The sequence below is a fragment of the Neofelis nebulosa genome, chromosome 7 (genome assembly GCF_028018385.1).
Source record: "Neofelis nebulosa isolate mNeoNeb1 chromosome 7, mNeoNeb1.pri, whole genome shotgun sequence".
NCBI classification, from domain to species: Eukaryota; Metazoa; Chordata; class Mammalia; order Carnivora; family Felidae; genus Neofelis; species Neofelis nebulosa.
This window is the reverse complement of record NC_080788.1, coordinates 95,739,850-95,759,024: the sequence shown is the minus strand read 5'-3', so window position 1 is coordinate 95,759,024 and position 19,175 is coordinate 95,739,850. Positions and strand designations below refer to the sequence as shown.

The 19,175-nt window shown below is 35.5% G+C and overlaps 1 protein-coding gene across 1 annotated transcript; it reads left to right on the top strand.

Moving 5' to 3' along the window:
• Positions 1-5,138: 5,138 nt before the first annotated feature.
• Positions 5,139-5,923, top strand: RPL10L (ribosomal protein L10 like). Its single transcript, XM_058740818.1, has one exon. The coding sequence runs from the start codon at positions 5,139-5,141 to the stop codon at positions 5,844-5,846; it is 708 nt and encodes a 235-aa protein (XP_058596801.1). The 3' UTR covers positions 5,847-5,923.
• Positions 5,924-19,175: the final 13,252 nt, after the last annotated feature.

The window sequence follows — 19,175 nt, the reverse complement described above, 5'->3', positions numbered from 1 at the left end:
CGAAATTCATTTAACGTGAAATACAATGGGGTGTTATGATATAAATTATTAAATAATACCAACATTTAACTAAATATTTGCTTCATGCATGTCTGTAAACCTAGTAAACCACATAAGCTACGTGCTATTGGCAAGCAACTTGGTCAGTAGGGGAGATAATAACATTGCTTCCAATAATTATGTCTTTTAAATATATGGACAGGGACTTGAAACTAAAGTACAGGAAGCCCATGTACTCAGTACGTGGGAAGGTAAAACTAACACATGAACCCCAACCTCAGATCAGCGTTCCTAAAATTTTCAGATTGGACTAAGCCCTTTGAAGACAGAAGGGCTTTTAAATACATATATAGATTGTTTGTATTGATTCATCTTTAGTATAGCAATTTTATTAGTATGTTTTATTATAGCATCTTTATTATTTATTATAAATTATATTTTTTAAAAAATTACTTAAATATTTATTATTATAAAATTACACATCAATTACTATATCAAACTGATTAATGGCTTGTAAATTTTGCACAAGTATGAATCCTAACCATGTAAACAAGTAAAAAGTTACTAATTAAAGTCAATCAAATTATAATGCACATATTTATGTGTTATTTCTCCCTGATTTAATCCTCACCCATTTTTTCCAATTTTCTGGAACAATGTAAAAAAATCAGTCATTTGCAGGGAACTCATCCTATGGTACCCACGCATGAAGGTAAGTGTACATACTCAGTTCCTATATCCAAAAATAAACACATACATACATACATACATACATACATACATACATACACACAATCAGCCAAAAAAAGTAAATGCATTAGATACCTGGGACTAAACATTTAAAATCACCTGACTATATTTGTATTCAGAAAATGTGCATTTGTCAAATATATAAAGGCACCATTGTGAAACAGGTGCATGAGAGACAGGCAGCATGACCACTTATTAGCCATGACAATAGACACAATCAGCTGACTTTGAAGACAAGGCCAGCCATAACCATGACTCTTACATTCACTACTCAAGTCTAGGAAAATATCAAGTTGTTCATCTAGGCTATCAAAAATTTTGAGCTTACAGCTCCCAATGTGAAGTTACTAAGAAACACAGATGAAAATGACTGTTCATCATCAGTGGATGCTTCACACCTCATTGAAAGCCCTAGAGGGAACATGATTTCTGAATCACAATATACTGTCAAATACAAAGTGATGAAACACTACATAATGACTCAGTGATCAACAATGCAGACAGTTTCAGCAGCAGGAGAGGACATCGAGAGTGCATGTCAGTATTAGTATATTAGACTCCAGTGCATAGTCCTCTTTGAGAGCAAAGTCCAGGATTAGCTCTTTGTGTAATGTATGTATTATGATACTAAAGAAGGAAAGAAAGTGCTGCATTGAACTGATACATAGGACTGTTCTTTTCCAGTCTTTGCATGAAGGCAGAAGATACTGTAATTTGATTGTCTAATGTTAATTCTAATTACTGCTTTGATAGATATCTAATTAACAAGTACAGGGGTATATTGTTTTATTGTGCTTCATTTTATTGTGTTTCACAGTCAGTGCATTTTTTTTTTTTTTTTTTTTTTTACAAATTAGAGGTCTGTGGCAACTTCGTGTTAAGCAAGTTTATTGGTGTCATTTATCCAACAGCATTTTTTCACTTTCTGTCTCTGTGTCACATTTGGGTAATTTTCACATATTGAAAACGTTTTAATTATTATTATATTTGTTATGGTTATCTTTGATCAGTGATTATAATTCGCTGAAAGCTCAGATTATTGTTAGCAATTTTTAGCAATATTTTTAAATAAGGTTTGTACTTTTTTTTTTAATTTTTTTTTTAAAGAGACAGAGCATGAACGGGGGAGGGTCAGAGAGAGGGAGACACAGAATCCGAAACAGGCTCCAGGCTCTGAGCTGTCAGCACAGAGCCCGTCGCGGGGCTCGAACTCACGGACCGCGAGATCATGACCTGAGCCGAAGTCGGACGCTTAACCGACTGAGCCACCCAGGCGCCCCAGGTTTGTACTTTTTTAAGACCAAATGGCATTGCACACTTAATAGTATAGTGGACACATAGTATGCTATAGTATAGTATAGTATAGTATAGTATAGTATAGTATAGTATAGTGTAAACATAACTTTTATATGTACTGGGAAGCTAAAACATTCATTTGACTCACTTTATTACAATATTCACTTTGTGGTAGTGGTATGGACCTGATCTCCCAATATCTCTGAAGTATGTCAGTATAGTATATTGCAGACCTCTTACGAAGAGGTTGTGGGATAAGAAAAAGAAACCATGGAGGAAAGAATTCTTCACAAAGATGAATCATGAACTCTAAACATATTTACCTGCCTCCTTTCTAAGAGCTGTCTAAAATTCTCTCCCACCCATCCCCAAATTTATTCCTCCAGATTGTGCATTATTAGCTTTAGCCAAGTTTGTCACTTCTATTTTTCCTGGGTATGCACAGCTAAATGGTAGCAGACTGGAGTCAATTAATACTGGCTCATGAGAGCTGATTATGTGCATCTGTCTCCATCTTCATGTTCACTGATGCTACATTGGTGACTGGAATTAATGGTGGAGCAGGAAGGTAGGGGGATACTCAAACGTTTGGAATTGATGGAGGGGAATGCTTTTAACATTTAAATAGAATATTGTGGCTCATGCGTTTTTCACAGGGTCTCCTCTAATATTCAAAAGGCTAGGGAAATGGAGAATCTCAATCCGGCTCCCATCTTCTCTTCCCACCCTCTGATTCTGTCCTACAACTGTGAGGGGCCCCACATATAAGTGTGGTAGGGTGATCAACATTTCCACTTTGGCTGGGACTAAGGGTTTTGGAGGATATAGAACTTCAATGCTATAATTGGTACAATTCCAGAAAACCATGATTGGTCGGTCACCTTTTGGATGAAGGAAAAAGGATTATGCAAGCAGGCCCTGAAAACTACGCAACTTCTGTTGGTCAGAGAGTTCTAGGGTTTTGCAAACCCAAAGCATGACCTAGACAAGTGTGAGTGACTGTGTGATGGCACATGAACTCTGTTTGGCTCTATTCCTTTTACTTCACAGACTCATTTTTCCCAGAATTATGATAGATTCAAGGCATGTCACAGTAGAAACAGATACAAAGATGTTTATAAAGTAGCAGATATTGAAAGTATGTTCAAGCCCTCCTTATTTCTTTTCTTCAGTCTTCCAAAGACTTTCTTCCTGACCTCTCTGTGTCCATTTTTTGTCCTTTCCAGTTGTGGACCATATTACATATAACACGATTGATAAAACCTGTGTAAAGCTCTTTAATGGTCTTGAGCAAAAGAGGAGAATCCCTAATTTGGTAAAATGAGCCCGGCACGATATACTAGGCACCCCTCACACACACACTACATTCACTTTATGCCACCCACCCCATCACTCATAGTCGTACAGGCCTTACTTTTGTTCCTTAAATGTTTTAGATTCTTCCCTGCTTCAGAGCCTTTGCACATGCCAAGCCCCATGTGCCACAGTCACTATATTAAGTCTCTTTCCTAATAAAGTTGTCCCTATCCATTCTTCAGTCTAGTTCATGGCCTCGTCCCAGGCTGTCAGGGCTCACTCTGCTTTTCCTTTTGGGCGCATTTTGTACTTAGATATGATGATATATCATTTGAGGAGCATCCAAATCCTCTCCTGCACCTATAAACTCAGTGAGGGCAATATAACCTTTTTTGCTGCTTCTTTTCCATATTCAGGCTTAGATAATAAATAGTAACTATTTGAGGAAAATGGGAAGGTAGAAATAAAGGAAGAAAGTAGAGGTAAGCAAGCTTTAACATAATGTGGGAAAGTTCTCTAAATTGGGAGTTTACAATTTTTTTAAGTTTATTTATTTTGAGAGAGACAGAGCATGAGCTGGTGAGGGGCAGAAGGAAAGAGGGAGAATCCGGAAGAAGGCTCTGTCCAATGACTGAAGTGGTACTAGAACTCATGAAACCATGAGATCATGATCTGAGCTGAAATCAAGAGGTGGACCCTTAACTAATTGAGCCACCCAAATGCCCCTAAATTGGGAGTTTTAATAGTTCTATCTGATATGGACATTTTGTAAAACCTCAGTCATTTTGAGGATAGGAGTTATTTTGTCACAACATATTTGATTCCCTTTTAAGGAGAAAGCATTAGCAGATTAGTATATTTACATTGGAAAGACTTTGTTTCATGATGTCCTGGATTTATGAAATAGCACTGAGGAATCATAACAAAACTACGGAAATTCAAATAGAAATTATAGAGTATTTGAAAATTCTCTTCCTTTCATTTTCCTCCTTCCCACATTTTGATCCTGATCATAATACTTTTATAAAAGCCCATACCAGAAGGTAAAAAAGTATTACACTCATCCTCAGTAAGATGTAAAAGATTAATAAAGCACAGTTATTCTTCCATATAGTTTCTAGCAGCTGTAATATTTGAAAATGCAAATTGCCTTAAGTTGAAAATTTCAGTTGGTATTTCAATTTTGTGGATACCATTTTGATAATAAGATCATTCCATATGGCCAAATAAAACTGCCCAAGTTTTGTGTTCCTAAGGCAATTATCAAGCAATATATACAATAGTTACCTCTTCTAATGAGAGTTACTCTACTCTCATCTCTTTGAACCTTATCAGAGAGTTTATGCCAAGAAACCATTTTACCTAGAGAAGGAAACCACATACACTTGGAGAAATAACAGTTCATCTTTAAATGCTGGTGGGAAATAAGAGCTGTAAAATCATTTAGACAAACTAGACAACAAATATATTGTATAGCTGGAGACACCTTTCTTATATAAACTCTAGAAAATATGTCTTTTATACCTATGACAAAGCCTAGGGCAAAAGATCTATGCCGAAGATGGGCAGCGGGGAAAGAAAAGGGCCTCTAGGCCCAAGTGGCAAACACAATTCATTTCCAGGTAGCCCACAGGAGAATATACCTAACCCTCTGCTCTGCGCATGTGCCAAGTTGTGCCCACAAAGGCGTACACTGTTGCTGTATCTATGGTGGGGACGTCCTGAAAGAGAGTCTTCCTGCTGTCAACGCGCCTCTATGGTTCCATGCGGGAAGATGGACAATATTACAAAGGCGCATGCGCAGGCGTGAGAACGTGCGCTTCCTTCTCTTCAAGGCTCTCCGAGTTCTTGCTGTTGCCATGGGCCGCAGACCAGCTCGTTGTTACCGGTACTGCAAAAACAAGCCGTATCCAAAGTCTCGTTTCTGCCGTGGTGTTCCTGATGCCAAGATCCGCATCTTTGACCTGGGTCGGAAGAAGGCAAAAGTGGATGAGTTCCCACTCTGTGGTCACATGGTGTCTAATGAATATGAGCAGCTCTCCTCTGAAGCCCTGGAGGCCGCTCGAATTTGTGCCAACAAGTATATGGTGAAGAGTTGTGGCAAAGATGGCTTTCATATTCGAGTGCGGCTTCATCCCTTCCATGTCATCCGCATCAACAAGATGTTGTCCTGTGCTGGGGCTGACAGGCTCCAGACAGGTATGCGAGGTGCCTTTGGAAAGCCCCAGGGCACAGTGGCCAGAGTCCATATTGGTCAAGTCATCATGTCCATCCGCACCAAACTTCAGAATAAGAAACACGTGATTGAAGCCTTACGCAGGGCCAAGTTCAAGTTCCCTGGCCGCCAGAAGATCCATATCTCCAAGAAGTGGGGCTTTACCAAGTTTAATGCTAATGAATTTGAAGACAAAGTGGCTAAGAAGCGTCTCATCCAGAATGGTTGTGGAGTCAAATATGTTCCCAATCGTGGCCCTCTGGACAGGTGGCGAGCTCTGCACTCCTGAGGTCTTTGACAGCACTGATTCCTTTGGCCATGCTGGCCTCACATGCTTACCAATAAATTTTATTTGCTGACAAAAAAGTATTTTTTAGTATTTTAAATATTTTTAAATGTTTGTCCAATTTTTAGAATATAGACCATGAGAGAAATAGTTTTATATTAAAGGAGAGTTTTAATAGCAAATGATGCTTTTCCTCAAGTATGAATGAAATAATTTGTATGCAATTTACAGAGAAAGTTACTGCAATTCTAATCCAAACACTTTCAATTTGGGAGAGTGTAAGGAAATATGTCAAAAGTTTTGTTTGTAGTGACATAAGTTCTGCTGCTATCCTTACCTGGAATAAAAAAAATAGCTAGAAAACATCCAAGATTTGTAGAGAAAAAATTGTTATTGTTTATGGAAAATAAACAATAGGGATGACAATAATGATATTTATTAGTGATACTTCAACTGCAATCTCTTTGAAACTAAAAAAAGCCTATTCTTAAACTTGTTATTTATGTTTTCCTTATAAATTTCTGCACATTGATTTTAGAATTTCGTATCACCTCCAATTATCAGCATTTGGACAGTTGGCTGTGACTGCAAAAGGTTTCCTCAGACAAGCCTTACATTATTTCACACTCAGGAGACAACAGTCCAATCTTTTCTTCATTACAGAAAGGTCATAGGTTGACAACAGAGTTCACATTGCTTGTATCGAAGTCCCAGTAGAACCACCAGAAAAGAGAAAATGACACCAAATCAACTATCTGTGCTTTAAAAGGACCCTAGAGAGACTTTACAATCTGTAGGTGCTTGCTCTACATTAGAGTTACATTGATCATACAGGTGGTTTTGTTGTTTGTTTTGTTTTATTTTTGAAACTACATAAGCTAAAATTACTGGGTCTGTGTTATATTTTAAAATTCTGGTTCCTTATTTAGTCTTCTGAATCTCAATCTTGCCAACAGTGACCTCACCTTTTTGAAACTAACCAATCGTTTTCAGGGTCAACATACTGAATGAAAGCAACAAAGGGAATACTGAACAGTATTTTCCATATTATATATAAATGAGGAAGATAAATAGTAAGTAATATGAATATACATACAGTGTTCTTTCACCTAAGAAGCACTTTCCTTGATGTGTTTTACTTGATGCTTTAAAATTCCTCAAGGTTTCTAGGAAATAAAGTACTGTGCAGATCTTCTGACTCCTATCCAGTCTCGTTTACTTTTTGCCACACAGTCTTTCAAAATGAAAACTTGTATTGAAATGTGAAACACAACACAACGAAACAGTCCCTTAGTTACCTGTTTGTTTTTTTTTTAATTTAAGTTTATTTATTTTGAGATAAAGGGAGAGAGAAAAAGCACATGTGTGAGAGTGAGTTGGGGGGAGGGGCAGAAAAAGGAGAATAATTCCAAGGAGGCTCTGCATGTTCTCAGTGCAAAGCCAGATGTGGAGCTTGAACTCAGGAAATGTGACATCATGACCTGAGCTGAAATCAAAAGTCAGACACTCAACCAACTGAGCCACCCAGATGCCCCAATTATTATGTTAATATAACAATGATGCAGCATTTAAAATATTTTCCAGCTTCATTATTCACCCTTCTCTTTGACCTCAAACTTCTCAAATGTCTTGACCTTCAAACTTGGAACTCTGTACTTGCTAAATACAGGGAGGGAGCTAAGGAAAAGCCAATAAACATCTTTAGCTATGATTACTTATGCATATAGATAGGTAGATGAGAAGAAAGTGAAAGATTAAAAATTTGATACTAAAACCTGGTAGGTAGGTATCATTAAGACTTATTTGATTTCTCCTACAGTTTTCTATGATAAGTTATTATATACATTTTATTTCCTTTAATGTTGATAGAAGAACACTTTCACTTTTTTAAGCAACAATGCTATTATGTCTCTAAGTCATGATTTTATTTTTTCAGTATTTTTCTGTTTTCTGGTCATTGTAGTTATTGACAGATTGATAAGACGACAGTTGAGGTGAAGGATGATTTGATTATATTTTTTGCAGAGCTCATCATTATTTCTAAATTTCTATTCAAAATGTAAATTTTAATTTGGGAACATATTATGTATTCATATATTCATGCACCACTTCAATGAAACAGAACTGTCTGCTTTTTTCAAAAAAAAAATACAAGTACAGTTAACTACATTCAAGTAAATGTTGCTCTCTAAAACTCTCATTTGGTTAATGGAGTTTCCAGGTTTTATGGAAAATAGTGACTGTATCAGAAGATGATGAAAACTTCAATTGGACCATGCATCATTACCAACTCAGTTTTGAAAATGACCATTATATAATCTACCATTTCTCCCCCTGCTTCAAAATATCCAGTTCTACGAAGCATACATAGCCTGAAGTCCTTAATTTTTATAAAAATAAACACTGTGGCATGAATTGGATGTCACTAACACTGGCTTTTAATTTCCATTTTAGCAGCTTGCCTATCCTGACAAAATTCAAGTAAGTCTTTCTGATTCTTAGAGTGTCACCATGGACCTAAGGATTAAGCTGGGAGATCATTAAGCTCCAATCACCTCTTGCTTTATATAAATGACATAGGTTTGGGGTATTTCTTAGAGTAGTGACTTTGGTGTTTTCATAAAAATCCCTACTTGTTTTTAATAAGGAATGCAGAAAATAATGAGTAAAGTCAAAGTGAATTAAATTACACCATCAATAATAATTCAAAGTGAAGCCATTGTCATGCTTAACAGTGGATAATAAGGGAAGCTCTGACTGGATTTGAATCTCAGTTTCTCCACATACTTGGGCAAATTACTTAGTATCACCATTACTTAATTTTCTCAACTGTAAAATGAAGTTAAGACACTATAGATTATAAGGTTGTTTTAGGATTGAATTAGATAATTCACCGAGAAAATGAGTAAGATTATGTCTTGCACATATTAAGTATACAAAATTAGTGTCAATTTATAAGTTAATATTCATGTTATCATTACTTCATTTGCTCCTGCATCACTGCTTCTCAGCCTCTGATTTTTGCTGCTTGTAGTGTTATTATTTTTTCATAATTTACAATACTAATACTATTTGGCAACCATTATTCCCTCTAGTCGTCTAATCTGAGTTCTTGATTTAATTGGATTCAATATTCTGATTTTAGTTTTTGTTAATTTTTATCTTTAGTTTTGTAATTTCCACTTTCATATTCTATTTGGGTGTCTATTCTTGGGGTCCTTTTGAAGAATGTAATTGGGCTGTACCCATTATCCTTTACTATTTATTACTCACTTATGGAGATTTGCTTTATTTCCTTTTTCTTCCCCACAGATTGTATTTTTTATCTAGCTTACCCACATTTTCCATTCAATATTTCTTTCTTCCTTCTTCCTCCTTCTTTTTCTCATTTTTTTCAAAAGAATGCTTATATGGCTTATCGTGCCATTATTTTCATACTGCTTACGTGTGATAATAGACTGTTCTACCAGACCTCCTATTTAATCTGACAGATTATTAAGTAATTTTCTCTAGTCACGCTTTCACAAAGCTTTTGTTACTTCTTTCTTCATTTAGTCTTCTTTTTGGGTGCCGTAGTTTGAAAACTGGATATTGCTACCTACTTTTCCATGGCTTCAGGGTGAGCAGCTAGGGGAAGGAAGGAACTAGAAGGGTTAATTATATCCAATAATGGATGCTGGACTCTGATTCAACTTCTGAGATCCGATTAAATATTCTGCACCCAAGCTGACTCCTTGAAGTCAGGTGTGTAGCCCACCTTTCCTGCTGTGGTGTATTTCTTATACTCACCCCTGCTGCTGTTCAGTGCTGAACACTGGAAAATGGTGAGCCCAAGTGTGAGCATCTTTGGTGTTGGTTGGGGTTCCACGTGTCAATAGATTTTCATATAATTTTCTCTTGTGTATTAATTATAACCTTAGTACACTTCTTTCCATATTAGGGCATTAGTGAGACATTTTTGAATTTCATGTTTCTTTAGAAATGTTTCTAAGAGTTTTGAGACTTTTGAAGAGGTGAATTTCATTAATGGTCATTAAATAGTTCACTATTTCTCTTCACTCCTCAAAATATGAAATTATAGATAATTATTTAGTTAGAGTTCTTTAATTTAAAAAATACAGCTCTGGGATATTAGATGAGAATACCATCTCCATTTTATGTCATCTTTTCTCCTAAATTTATGATATGCATATGACATGACCTTTTTATTGGTAGCTTTTGACTGTATTTCTTCTCTCCTGCTCTAAGAAGCTGAAACTACTAGTCTAGGCTACACTAAAGGAATATACAGGAGATTTGAGTAGGATAGGTGACAATTTTAATAATTATAAGTGAGAAGTTACGGATGAGCCTTATCTATCATTAAGGAAATGCGCTACTAAAAAACAGCAACAGGGTTACAAGGGAGCACAGGAGGTAGTTTTTCTTGGAAAACAAAAATTTTTATGTTCACGTCAATGTTTCTCCCGTCAAACCAGGAGAAACCATCTTGATGAAAAACTCCACAAACCATTCTAGTAAATGCCTGAATTACTGAAACTTAAAAGACATTGAAATTGCATCAAAATAACAACATAAAGAAACTTCTATACCACTTTCAAAAAACTTCTTTACCACTTAACTGTGATCCATCTACTTTTCTACCCCATATAAGCACCTTAAATATGAACATACTTTAAATTTCCATTACACACACACACACACACACACACACACACACACACACACACTATACACATTCTCCAGTTGGTAGGAATATGATTTATACATACAATGGACTGCTTCAATTTATAACAGTACTCTGCAATTGCATGCCAATTTTTGAGACAAAACTGGATTATTAATAAAATTGTAATTTTCTCAGTTTCATATGTTTTTCAACATATTATAAAATAATTGAAAGTTATCAAAATAAAATAGTCTAGAAAGTTCAAGCCTACTTTATCTCAAAGCAAAGTTGAGATTTTGGAAATCTGATTCTTAACTACAGATAATGACATTTTATCTGGCAAATATCACCAGTACTTACTTACTGACTTAGTGAATTTGAGTTATATGAAGCTCTAACTTCAGAAAATCATTTGAAATTACATAACAGATTTGAAGAGGCTTCTGCCCTAAGACCCAGTATTACTACTTTTATTGTTTTTTATTTTTAATGTTTATTCATTTTTGAGAAAGAGTGCGAGTAGGGGAGAGAGAGGGAGAGAGAGAAGGAGACACAGAATCCAATGCAGGCTCCGAGCTGTCAGTGCAGAGCCCCACGCGGGGCTCGAACTCACAAACCATGAGATCATGACCTGAGCCAAAGTCAGATGCCTAATTGACTGAGCCACCCAGGCGCCCCCAGTATTACAACTTTTAGATATCTATGTTAGAAAACTATGATGATGCATGTGCAAGAGCCTTCATATCACTGTTAAAAATAAGAAAAAAAAAAAAGAAAACCAAAACTAATTTCCATAAAGAGGACAATGAATGTATCTATTGGGGTATATTTACAATGGGAAACACCATAAAGAGTGAAAATAAATAACCTACCACACAGCCAACAACATAGATAAGTCTCAGAAATAAAATGTTGAGTGAAAACAAGAAAATAAGACTCTAAACAGTGTAATGTCTTTTTAAAAGCTCGAAACAAATATAACTAGAGGAAATATTGTGTGTATATGAAGAAATATGTGATAAATCTAGTTTTCTAAGGAAATACTAACTCACAGAAATAAAGGCTAGGTGTTTGCATGGGTGAAACATCGCACGGCACAGAAGGATTTAGGATGGTCTGTAAAGGATACTCAGATTAGATTAGATTCAGTAATACTAGTGTTGTTCTCATTTACATTTAGGAGTATGAGTTCGAGGATACTTCACTTGCTTCTAACTAATAAAATATGGCAAAAGTGATGGGCTGTCACTCTCAGGACGATGTTACAAAGCAAGTTCTTGCAGCTCATTATCTTCAGTATGTCAGGGCTAATAAAGGAACTTTCCTCTTCCATATTTATTTGATAAACAATTTGCCAAATCACCACATTCAACTGCTCTTAAAAAATCATAATGTGATTTTTATTGAATTTATATTAACTCTACAGAGCAATCTGGTGAGAAAAAACATCTTTATGAAAAGGAGTCTTCCTGTTTATGAAGTAAATCTGTAAATTTATTAAGTCTCCTTTAATGTTTTTCAATACATTTTTATAATTTTCTCCATTATTGTTTTGTACATCTTTTGTTAGATTTGCTTTTAGATTCTTTATGGTTTTTTGTTGACATTGAAAAGATCATCTTTCTTACATTTCAAGTGTGCTCTTTTATTAACTCTTTCTGCTAATTCGCTTGCATATTTCTTACAGACATATCATCTGCTAATATTAATGATTTTGTCTCTTAGTCTCCAATATTTATATTTTAATACGGTTCTTATTCTTTTTGTACTAAAATCTTCAATATAATGTGAATAGAAATGGTAGGAGCAAACAATGTTCTTACATTAATCCTGAATTTAAAGGAATTGCCTCTAACATCTCATCTTTAAAGATGATATTCCCAGGGTGCCTGAGTGGCTCAGTCAGTTAAGTGTCTGACTTTGGCTCAGGTCGTGAACTAGCAGCTCATGGGTTCAAGCCTAATGTTGGGCTCTTTGCTGACAGCTCAGAGCCTGGAGCCTGCTTCAGATTCTGTGTCTCTCACTCCCTCTGTCCCTCTCCTGCTCATGTTCTGTCTCTCTCTCTCTCTCCTTCAAAAATAAGTAAACATTAAAAAAATTAAAAGATGATATTCCCTCTGTTTTTAAGAGATACTCTTTATGGAGTAATGGAAGCTTCACCAACGTTCTTTTTGGCAAGAGTTAGTTTCTTCCACTTGTTTTCTTCTTTTTCTCTTTCAAATCTAGAAGTTGAATATATTGAATGGTTTTGTATATCTGGTGACATTCAGTTTTCTACAGTAATAAATAAATATTTATTACACTACTTTTTTGTCATGATTAACCACCTTGCATTCCTGGAATAAACCTAATTCTGTTGTGTAATTTTTTATATGCTGCTGAAGTAAGTTTGCCATTTTACTATTATTATATTGGTTTCAAGGATAGTCTTGCCTCATACATAGAGCTAATATGTATTGTTCTCTCTTTTCTATTTTAGAAGAGACTTATGATACTGAAATCATTTTCCTGGAAGGTTTATTAGAATCTCCTTTTAACCATTTGAGCCTGGTGTTTTTTTGTTTTGTGTGCATGTGTTGGGAGATAATTTTAACTATTGATTTAGTTTATTTAGTGATTTCAGAAATATTCTGACTTTTAATATTTTTGTGGTGCTACATATTTTGTAGTATTTTTTATTTTTATTTTTAACCATTTGGCTACTCTTCAGAGAACTGAAAATACCAAGTAGCAACATGACATAGACAACAGAGGCACCAGCTCTCTTGTCACAATAGAGCAAAGTAATGCACTATTTGACAGAAAAGACCGCAGAAGTAAATCACTGGAAGAAAAAATATCTAAGGAAATACAAGTTGAAAAATTTCCATTTACCAATAACCAAAGGAAAGTGGTACTCAATGTGATATAACAATCCCCCAAAATACCTTTCTATTGAGTCCCGTTTCTGAGCATGGAATCATAACACAGATGGGGCTGTCTACCATAGACTGCCCAGGCTGATCCTGGGCCACTCTCACTGACTTTAGAATGAGAAATGTTCTCATCATTATGGAGCAAAGATGAAACGCGGAGCCTGCTGTTTGGCCGCTGTGACATATGGATGCCACAAATCCACCATGAAAAGCACTCATGGTCCATCCTCTACTGAATCTCCATGGAATGCAGGATGCCAGAAAGAATCATCAGAGAAGAGGCAGCCTCCTTCTTCCCAACATTGGGACTCATTTCTCACCACCAGCTTACAGCCTCCTGGAGTTTTCAGATCTAAAGGGACATCAGATACAGATGTCAGTGGGTCCCTTGTCTTCTGTTATCACAGTCTCAGGGCTCTGTCTATATATTACTTTTAAACTTCCTCTGTGTTATATAATCGTGGTTGCTGTAACCTTTTACTTCTATATTTTTGATTGTAGAGATTCTGCTCTTTTGTCAAAGCTGGAAAATTCTCATCTATTATTTCTGCAGACATTGCTGTTCTAATTTCACTATTCTCTTTTTCTGGAACTCAGATTAAACATATGTTAGATCTTGTATCCCCCATGTCTCTTAATCTTTCTTTCATGTTTCTGTATCTTTGTTTCTTTGCATGGTATTTGAATAATTTCTGCATATCTATTTTCATGTTCATTATTGTTTCTTTTGCTGACTTCAGTCTGTTGTTGAACCCACCCATGGAGATTTTAATTTCTGCAATTGCATTTTTTATTTTCAGAAGCTATATTTAGTTTCTTCTTAAAAGAACATTGCTCTTTTTCTTTACATTGCTCTTTATTTCATATTTATTTCTTCATGATTATTATATATTATTACTTTATATTTTAAAATTAATAATTTCATAAAACAGAAATCAAAGGTGGATCTAAATTTATTATTTGTGGTTTTGTTTTCATTCATTCCTATTGCATAGTGGCTTGTTTTCTTTTCATTTTTTCTTTTAACAATTCTTTTTATTGTTGGATTATATTTTGCTTAAATTATTCTGTGGTATACTAAAGCATATGTTGGATATTTTTTCTACCAGAGAAGATTTATGGTAGATTTTGCCTATTCATTGGGATGTTACCATCCTAAAACCAATTTCTTTCATCATGAGGAGTCAAGAACATGAAGTTCTCAGGTTAAGCTGTCTTTTATATGCAGTAGGCTCTGTAAGGATTATATATTGTTTTATGTTATACTCCCTTTGCATGTGATAACCATTCACAGTTCCCTGCTCCAATTTCAACTTGATCTTGTTTGTTTGTTTCTGTTTTTGTTCTTTTGAGATTTCTTTATTTTCTAGTGAACTTAGGAATGTAACTAAAGGTAAGAATACAGACAGAATCTAGTTATATTTCAGTGGGAGGGTCACTTAAAGTACATAGTCTTCCTTATTTAAATGAAAGTCTTGTGATATTTTTTGATCTGGGGTATGTCCCTCGAAAAATACAATTGGTGGGGTGCTTGGGGTGGCTCAGTCAGTTGGGCGGCTGACTCTTGATTTCAACTCAGGTTGTGATCTCACAGTCATGAGATGGAGCCCTGAGTCAAGGTCCTCACTGAGCATGGAACCTGCTTGAGATTCTCCCTCTCTGTGCCTCCCCTGCTCGCGTGTGTGCTCTCTCTCTCTCAAAATAAATAAATAAACTTAAAACAAAAAAGTAAAGAACAAAAAAGATACCTATCATGGTAACTTGACCTATAATCATATTAATATATACAGGCCTCATAAAATATTATAGTCTTTCTAATTTCATCACCTACTTACAAAATTATATCTAAAATACTGTGTACAACATGATGGGTTTTTATTGCATTGTCGTACATAAGCAGAAAATGTTGTCCAGAATTCCCTCCTTCATAGGGTCTTGATAATAGGGAAATTTGCATAGGATTTGAAAGGCAGAAGTGAAGCAACAACAATTATACTCACAAAGTTGGTGCAGAGCCCCGGGCGTCACTGAAGTTCATTAATGTGACTGATCTGCTGACTCACCTCACTGAAGGATGTCAACAATCTAACATCAGTTCTTCCAGCCTCTATAGATCTTGCCTTTTACTTTCTCTGGTACCAGACCAGGCATGTGTACAGCTGTGCTGAAAGGGCAGTGTCCTCTGTTCAGTTGCATTGTTGGAGTTTGATGCACTGACAGACCTGGATTCTAGACTGTTCTTGTAGGATTCAGTTGTCCTCGTGGGTTCCATTTGTCCTGCGGGATCAAGTATATCCATACTTCTCTTTTGCCTCTAGGTTGTCCGATATGTTGGCATATACTTTTTTGTAGCATTCTCTTATAAACCTTTATATTTCTGTGGTATCAGTTGTTACCTCCTCTCTTTCATTTCTGATTTTTTTTTTTTTTGGTCCTCTCTCTTTTCTCTTGATGAGTCTGGCTAAAGGTTTACCAATTTTGTTTGTCTTTTTGAAGAACCAGTTCTTGGTTTCACTGAACTTTTGCACGAAAAGTTTCTAGTCTCTTTTTTATTTATTTACAGACTGATATCTATTATTTCCTTTCTTCTACTAACTACCCATACTTCTCTTCACTATGCATTTAGATTTTTTTCTGCAACTGCCTGACTTTCTGACTCATTGTGACTTTAGGCCCACACAAGGACAGAGACAACAGCTTTCAGTAAATATCCTCATTGTCCCTGGCCAGTGACTTTGGTGAGTTTTATCTAATCACCCACTACCTCCCTCAGAACTATTTTTCCAGCCATTCCTATTAATATAATTTTTATAGTACATTTCTTAGTCTATATTACTCTTAGTGCTTCTGCTTCCCTGAGCAAACTCTAGCTAATACAGAAATGATCATTAAAATCAAGAAAATACTGAAAATTATTTTGGCGTAGTTGTTGAAAAAATAAAATGTTTTTGGATATATATTCTTGTTTGGATCCTGGTTCTGCCCTACTCTTTCCCTTTCACCTAGAGCAGTTGATTGAAACTTTCAGAGACTTAGTTGCCTAAACTTCAAAACAATTCCAACTGTAAAATGATTATTATAACAATTATGAGAACATGCACTGAGCACAGTTTCTGGGGCACAGTACGCTCCGAATGAATGTTATTTATTATTATCATCATTTATTATTAACTTATTAGAACTTGAAAGGAGTTCACTGTATTATTAGCTATGCTCATTAATATAATCACTCTGGCTATGAAGTGAAATATAAATTGTACCTAATTTTAATTGCATAATCCCTGAATCTCTTGATGTGATCTTTAAAATTTGTTTAAAGTATACATTGTACCTACTTTTTCTATGTATGTCCAACCATGATGAAGTATTTGATTTCCACGTATGAAAATGTTTAATGATCATCATACTATGATAGATTAATTATGATTTTCTATATGCGAAGACACATATAATTTCTGTGAAATAATTATTGCAGCTTATGCCATTGGGCCATATTTTAACTTTTTACTATCTGTTAATCTATTGCTTAAAATATTTAGATATAATTTTAATTATATAAGTGATTATTTGTATGTATTAGAAAAGGAGCATTAAAAAGTATTCATTTTTATAGCAGTATAAAAGATAAAATAATTTACTATCTCCAACTTATAAGTTGCAGCAGCATATTGCTATATATTATTTTAAATTTAATAAATCACAAACAGTTGCGATTAAGCTAGAGGAAGCATTTTTACTGGTGATCAGGTATTTTAAAGAGATACATTAAAATGTAAGAATGAGCTGCATAAATTAAAGCCATAAAAAAGCATAGAGTCCATTCACAAGATCATTGTCTTTCATTCTGGACTTTAAGCCTACCAATGCAACTAACTTACACAAAATTACAAATTTTCATGCTAGATTCTTATTTGTAAACATCTTCTCCCTATCTTTCACACAAACATTTGAGGTTGTCAGCAAGTCAACAGTTTTGCAAATTTAGTAGTTTCATATTGTATCCAATCTAATCACTTGCCAATCAACTAAGAGAAGAAGAAAAAGAGAATCACTTATGGAACAAAACTTTTTACATATGAACCAATTTTCCAAAAATCTTTAATATTTGACAAATCAAGCATTATGTTTTGAACTTTGAGGACAAGAATTACTATACTGCTAAAATGTTACCATATAACAAGAAGGAATTAGAATTTATTTATAGAAGACCTGGTTAAGCTTACTCCTAACTGATTACAATAATGCCTCTGAGGAGTCCTATAACAAAATGCAGTTTGAATTATATAAAGAGGCTCATTTTTACCCAAGAAAAACTAATGCATGTTAAAACTTCATGCAAATATGAAGTAGGTATGTGGAAGCTAAATTGTATTATGTCTTAAGATAGATGTGCTATTAGATCAAATATTTTCAATTTATAGGTAAAATCTGCACAGTTTGAATACCTGCAGTGGGATATGGCAGACTGACACAGAATGAAATCTGAAAATAGAATCACTTAAATGGGGTTCCAGTTCCATCAAAAAAGTAGAACACTATAGAGAATATGGACACAGGTAATACTTGGGAAGCAGGCATTATAATTGATACGATTTTAAGAAAGTTTAAGCAACATTATAGGCTGATGGAGAGAGGCTATGGAAATTTCAAGACCAGTAAGATTTAGTAATCTCAGTGCAAGAAACATTGATCAAAAGACATCAGGACACAAATCCCGAGTACTGGAGTTAACCACAGGATTTCAACTCTTGAAAGTATTATCAAGACTAAGAACAGACCCTCAGGTCTAAAAAAAGTAATAGACTGGGTATCAATATGGAGATTGATCAACTTGTCAGAAATGGTATAAATGATTAAAATGGTGTTCATGATCATGGAATGTATTCTTGCCCGTAAACTTGGATAAATAGAGGTCCTTGCTCCAGTCCACATATTGCACAGATTTCCTGGTTATACAAATGCAAGAATCTCTTTAGTGAAATTATCTCAGAATAGAATGGTAGGGAATGGACTTCTGGGGAAGATGAGAGTAGAAAGATTCTAAATTCACCTTGTCCCATGGATACATCTAGATTACACCCACATTAGCATAAATAACCCAGAAAATTACCCAGAGACTGGCAGAACACTCTCCACAACTAAATGTAGAGAAGAGGCGATATTGAAAAGGGTATGAAGGGTGGACACAGGAGATAAACTAACCCATATGACTGTGGGAGGGAAGGACACCATAAGCATGGAGAAGGGAGGGGTATAGACCCCATACCAGGCACCGGGAAGATGAATCCCCATAACATTTGCCTGTACTGGTAAGATGAATCCCCATAACATTTGCCTTTGAAAAGCAGAGGGGCTTAACTTCTTGAGTTTTTATAATCAGTGAGGCTTAACACCTGGAACTTTAAAAGTCAGCAGGCTCAGCTATGGGAGAGTCAGAGGGTGATGGGAAATGGATTCTTTGCCCTTATGAGACAACATAATAAACAGCCTTGCTGAGATGCAGTAGAAAAGCAGCAGTTTGAAAAATGCCTGGGGTACATGGGAGGGAGATTTGTTTATTAATCTCAGGGCTGTGCTGGAGGAGATGTGATCTTTAGGAGACTTCTCTAAGAACAAAAGAGCTGGTGAGCACCATTTCCCTCCCCTGCCTAACTGCCCAGACTAGAAACATGGACATGTGTGGGAACCAGTGCAAACTCTCTCCACCTAGCTTGTTAACAGCACACTGGGTCTTGTGCTCTTCTGCTG

Excerpts from the sequence above, each read along its gene's own strand:
- RPL10L (XM_058740818.1), top strand. The coding sequence starts at position 5,139 with ATGCGCAGGCGTGAGAACGTGCGCTTCCTTCTCTTCAAGGCTCTCCGA.